Genomic DNA, 6136 nt, shown 5'->3' on the forward strand with positions numbered 1-6136 from the left:
GCCGAAGAGAACTTCATTGGTAACTTGCGAAATGCTCGCCAATCGGGTTCTCGTCCGAATGACCTTAATCGCATCTGATTTTTCGCATGTGATGAGAATGACCCTGTATTATTTCATAGACGCATATAGATGTTTTAAGCAGAAATAAGCTCTTGTAATCCTTTAAAAAATAAACAAACACGTGTAATGACAATTTTAGTTTAGAAATTATTTTTCCAAATTAAAATGCCAAAAATAAAATCTGAAAAGAAATCAAGACAGCACGAAACAATTCAAAAGCAAGGTATTCAGTTCAATACTACACTTGGACAACATATTCTTAAAAATCCTTTAGTAATAAACAGTATAATTGAAAAAGCAGCCTTGAGATCGACCGATGTGGTTCTAGAAGTTGGACCAGGTACTGGTAATATGACTATGAAAATGTTAGACAAAGCAAAAAAAGTGATTGCCTGCGAAATTGACACACGGCTGGTTGCAGAGTTGCAAAAACGAGTTCAGTGCACACCAGTACAACACAAGCTTCAAATTTTGGTTGGTGATGTTTTGAAGTCCAATTTACCATTTTTTGATATTTGTGTAGCGAATTTGCCTTATCAGATATCTTCCCCGTTTGTTTTTAAATTACTTTTACATCGACCTTTCTTCAGGTGTGCTGTATTAATGTTTCAAAAAGAGTTCGCCGATAGATTAGTCGCCAAACCTGGTAGTAAAGTATATTGTCGTCTATCAGTAAATACTCAATTGCTTGCGAGAGTCGATATTCTTATGAAGGTTGGGAAAAATAACTTCAGACCACCTCCAAAAGTTGAATCGAGCGTAGTAAGACTGGAACCACGTAACCCTCCACCTCCAATTAATTTCAAAGAATGGGATGGTATGCTACGAATCTTATTTGTTCGCAAGAACAAGACTATCAGTGCTGCTTTCAAGCATTCGTCGACTTTGGAAATGATGGAAAAAAATTACAAAGTTTTCTGTGCTTTAAAAAATATTGAAGTTCCTAAAGACTTTGATATGAAGGAGAAAATTGAAGCTGTTTTGAATACAAACGATTTTTCCAAAATGCGACCAAGAACAATGGACATAGATGACTTTTTACTTCTGATGCATGAGTTTAACTCAAATGGTCTTCATTTTTCATAAATGATATTACATGCATATAATTGTTTGTGGCATGAATAAAAATATATTGTCTGTTAATAATAAATACATTTCCATCTGTTTTTATCAAAAGTGCTATAATTTTTCTCTGTATAAATATCTTAAGGTTTCTATGTATTTCCATTTTATCATTCCATCAAGCTACATGGGTTAAATTTAGTTTTTAGAAACCAAAATATTTTAAAATTTTCAAAACTGTAAATAAAGTGTTAATTGGGATTTCAGGCTGTTTTGAGCAGACAGTGAAACATCCTGTTATGGACACCTCTCGGACATATTTTTAATTTGTTTCCCGGGGAATTAAAAATAAGGACATATTTTTAATTTCCCGGGAAACTTCTATAAATAAACCTATATGTACAGGCTCCGCAAAGCAGACAGTCATTTTTGCCATTAAATGTTATTTTCTATCTCTTCAAATCGGACACAACTATTTCTAAATTCGAAAACTATTTCTGCTTTAAATTGAAAGGAAAAACAATGCAACTTTTCACCATTTTTAAAGCATATAAATATTTTTGCCTTATCCATAACTAAAAATATTATTAAGTTATTTCACTACTGAAGAATCAATCTCTCTCCTGTCGCCTTGCCTTATCATTGTAAAGAAAGGATAGAAAATTATAATGCTCTCCTGAAATAATTCGGACAACGGCATCTTTTCATCTGGACCACACAGGTTATGAGACCCCTCAAGTAGAAATGACATCTCAATGCTTCTTCCCCATTGAAAATTTCTTATCAGTTTGAAGACTGTATTTACCACAGCTGGGGTAAAAAACAGAACAAAAGTATAATCTTTGAGGTGTTCATATAAATGAAACAATTATTCAGACACTTGATAACTGATCAAATGTGAATAGGTTCTCACATGACTTACAGGAATGGATTGCTTTTTTTTTTTGTGAATCGTGGGAGGTTCAAGAAGGTATTAACCGTATCAAATGATAGGTAGGTGTAAGGGAATGTAAGCCTTATAGTTGAAACCATCTGAGGACTGAAAGCTCCTATTTGGTATCATATGTCTAATTTGAGTATCTATGCTTATAGAAAAATTATATTCATTTATCTATAGCTGCATCTAGAATTATGTATTTATATCAAACTTCCTTATATATTCTTTTTTATCTTTCTTAAAGTTTAAGGTAGATTATTTAATTATTTCTACATATCTTAGAGAATATTCTGAAAACAATTTAGGGTTTTAAACTTCGTTATTAGGGTACCCTTCCCGTAAACGAACAACTCTCATCAACAGACAATTTTTTCACTCCCAAGAATGTCCGCTTAAAAGAGGTTTTACTATATATGTATTTATAAAAGAAAAAAAAAAGAGTCTTAACAACTCAAATTTTAGAATTATTTTTAAATTTTGATTTATTTTCTTGAATACCTACTTGGGATAAAATAAAATGTAAATAGTCAAAACTTTGTCTTAATCAACACTATGTCATCATGTCCAAAATTGAGAGTCATATGTTGTTACTATTAAAAGAAAATTAAACCCAGTATTTTATTATTTGTTTCCATCTCTAGTTACTTTACGTTATAGTAAGCAAAAATTAAAGGAATTTTAAGAAAAATTAATTATTGGCAGTAATAATCAGCATTGAAAATTATGCTATTAATTAGTGATAGTCAGGGTTGCCAACTTTCTACGCTTCTTTAAAAATTTATTCTCGTAGTAGTTTATGTTTCAATGCATTATTTTGTATTCATTTAAACTTATTTTCCACACCACTACATATAAATGATTTAAAAGTTCAAATGCAATGCGTGGTGAGACTTTTAAAATGTTTTGATTTTTAAATGTCTACCACTGTATAAAATATTTTGCAAAAAGTGTAGTAGTTGGCAAACACGGATAGCTGACAAAGCATGATAATCTACCATATATACCGCAATCAAGATATTTTCTTGATTAATTTATACAAAATAAATAACTAAATTTTTTTATTTTATACCATTTTTTTTTTAGTTTTGTAGGAAAACTTTTGAAAAATATTACCATTAAAATATAATGATGTGGTAAAAAAAATATTTAAACAAATAATTTGGTGATGTCACCCATCATTGATTTTGCCTGTGCTTACCTAATATTACTGAGCAATGATATATAATTATTAAAGAGTATGTCACGGACGTAGCTATAGCTTTTACGTGGGGGGGGGGGTCGAGAATTTGCATTATATATATATATATATAATATAGGCTACTAATATTTCAGTAATCATACAGGTGTGTAAAATATTTGTTTATTGTAAGGAAAACAATGATCAAAGAGTATATAAAAATGTTAATTGCTTAAAGTAATAAATTTAATCTTTTGCGCCTTGTTGATAACTTATTTACAATATCGTCGGGATCCAATTGCACCGCCAAGTCACGATGCACACTCAGAAGAGCAAGTCCAGTCAGTCTCCCATCTTATTTCTGAGATAGGTTTTTATTAATCTCTTTAGAGTGTAGAAACTTCTTTCTGGTGTCACGGTGGAAACCGGAAGTGTTGCCAAAATACCCAGCAACGTTCTCGTCAGAGGGGAAAACTGTTGATCGCACTGTTCGAGAACAGTGACCGGTTTTTCGGATATTGATTCCCAGTGTTTGCTCCATATGTCATATTCACTAAGAAATGTGTTTCCTTCACTTTCGCCTAGAAAGGTTATTGCTACTTTTTTCAGACTTTCTTTTGTTTTGTCATCAGTTTTAGTTTTCTCGGGTAGAAGCAGTTGAATGTCTTCATGTGGTTTGAAACGAGCATCTAGTTCGGTTAGCACATGGTCTATAAACGGATAAAACACATTTCGCCGGTAGTAAATTTCGGCAATATCTCCAGGTGCATTGCTGCATTGGGACGCTCTTGCGGCCATTCTTGGGACAACTATTTCGTTCGAGCTCATTCTCTTTGCTTCCTCGAAAAGTATGGAGAATAGTGTCTCGTTTCTAATGCTTTCTATGGTTGTTCTGACAGTTTTCGCATAACTGCAAGTGGCGATTAAATCAACATTCACCTTCTGCATTACCTTAATCAAATTTACAGTGTACGAAAACACTTTTCTGAGTATGACCAAAAATACTATAAATGATCTATTGTCCACAGCTGTCTGCGCTGAAAAGCTTGTGTGGCCACGTCTGAACTACCAGTGCTTTGAAGTGTTTCAAGCGTTGCACGTGCAACGGGTAGCATTTCTGCAAACCTTTCAACAGCCACATGTTTTTAAGTCGCAACGTGTTTCACAAAGACCGATAAGGGTGGAATGTTCAAAGTTGTTTTCATCGGCAATTTTCTTTAATTGACCATCCCGTAGTGGAGATTTTCGGAAGAAGCTCGATGAAACTTTTGTTTCTTTCGCTCAATGAAACATGCAAAGCCATGGATTCTTCAGCTTTTGTAAGGTGCAAACGTTGGGGGTCCGGACCCCATGGACACCCCCCTTATATACGTCCGTGGAGTATAGTATGTAATAAACTGTGGAACCCTATTTCGATCAGATATAAATTATAAGCTAGCAAACATCACTGCATTAAAATACTTGAAAAGAACAGAATCTTTACAGATTAATGTATAGCAATGCCATAAAGTTAAACCAATGATAAAAATTCATTTTTCAAACATCTCTCCAAATTATCTGAAATCTTACTTGAAAATTTAAGAAAAAAGTTTTTGATAAGAATTTTATTAGCTTTCTATTAGTAAAGTTTAAATTGTTTTTCCAATGTTTGGTTGTTGTTGTTTTTGTAAAATAAAAATTACATTGAAGACTTTTATTCTTTATAAACTTTAATATAATATATTTTTAAAATCAAAAACACTTACATAAAATCTGCTCGAATTCTTGAAATAAAAGCTAACAGTTAACTCTTATAAGATGGGTATACCTAAATATAATTTCTAAACTGTTTGAAAATGGTAATTATTTCATTTACATGTGATTTATCTCTTTTTTTTTTTTTTTTTTTTTTTTTTTTTTTTTTTTTTTTTTTTTTTTNTTTTTTTTTTTTTTTTTAAAAAAAAAGAAGTTGGGGAAGAAGAATAATTTGAATTATTTTTTTCATAAATTCCAGCATTGAAAAAAAAACTATTCTCAGAATTTTCTCATTCTTCGGGAACTTTTTCTTCAGAATATTTCGTTACCCAGTGGGCAAGCCACGGCGGTGGAGCAGCGTCGCCCACGTTACACAACCACAAACCCGTTTATAGGGCGGGTCACATTCACCCACAAAGGAGAAAGGACACGGATCAGAAAGAGAGAGAAACAAACATTCATGCCCAGAGCGGGATTCGAACGCTAACCGCACTTTTCAATGTAAATTTAATGAAAGTTATCCAACCTACAATTAGTGAGTTATTATCACACATTTAACAATACAATCAAAAAAGTCAGATTTTTTAAAATTCGATTTCTCAGGAACTATTCGACCATTCTCGCCATGTTCTTCAATATGATACATTGCAATGCAAAAATTCTTTTGACCATTATTAAATAAATATTAATTAAAATTTACTTTTTGCATTGAATTATTTTTGGATAAATGAATTTTATAATCATGTGCAAAAATTTTTCAATTCACTGAAACAGGGGCGTACGCAAGGGGGGGGGGTTAGGGGTTTAACCCCCCCTCCCCCTTGAGCTCAGACAAAGTGAATTTACAAAATAATACAGACAAAAATAAAAATTTTAGTAGAAATTATGCGGGTTATTATTTTTTAAGACTATATATTTTTATTTGCCTTATGCCTACTTTTTTTTTCTCACGGTATTTCTCAGAATACTGATAAAACATTTACTATAATAGGGTTGTATTTTTGAAACCAAATTCACGTGATACTGTTACGGGCGAGCCCCGATCACTGGTTCCTTTCTGACCTGCCAGTCGCGATAGTTTTCGAGACTGGCTGGCATTCGCGAGGTCTGGAATCCTAGACGTTCTGTCGTCTTTGAGACAATTCGAGAATTTTGTAGATGCGGTT

General features: G+C 32.6%; 1 protein-coding gene across 1 annotated transcript; it reads left to right on the forward strand.

Annotated features, from left to right (window-relative positions):
* Positions 1–179: 179 nt before the first annotated feature.
* LOC107438829 (probable dimethyladenosine transferase) lies at positions 180–1236 on the forward strand. The gene has a single exon (XM_016051208.4). The coding sequence runs from the start codon at positions 226–228 to the stop codon at positions 1144–1146; it is 921 nt and encodes a 306-aa protein (XP_015906694.1). The 5' UTR covers positions 180–225; the 3' UTR covers positions 1147–1236.
* Positions 1237–6136: the final 4900 nt, after the last annotated feature.

This window comes from Parasteatoda tepidariorum, chromosome 4 (genome assembly GCF_043381705.1).
Source record: "Parasteatoda tepidariorum isolate YZ-2023 chromosome 4, CAS_Ptep_4.0, whole genome shotgun sequence".
Classification (NCBI taxonomy): domain Eukaryota; kingdom Metazoa; phylum Arthropoda; class Arachnida; order Araneae; family Theridiidae; genus Parasteatoda; species Parasteatoda tepidariorum.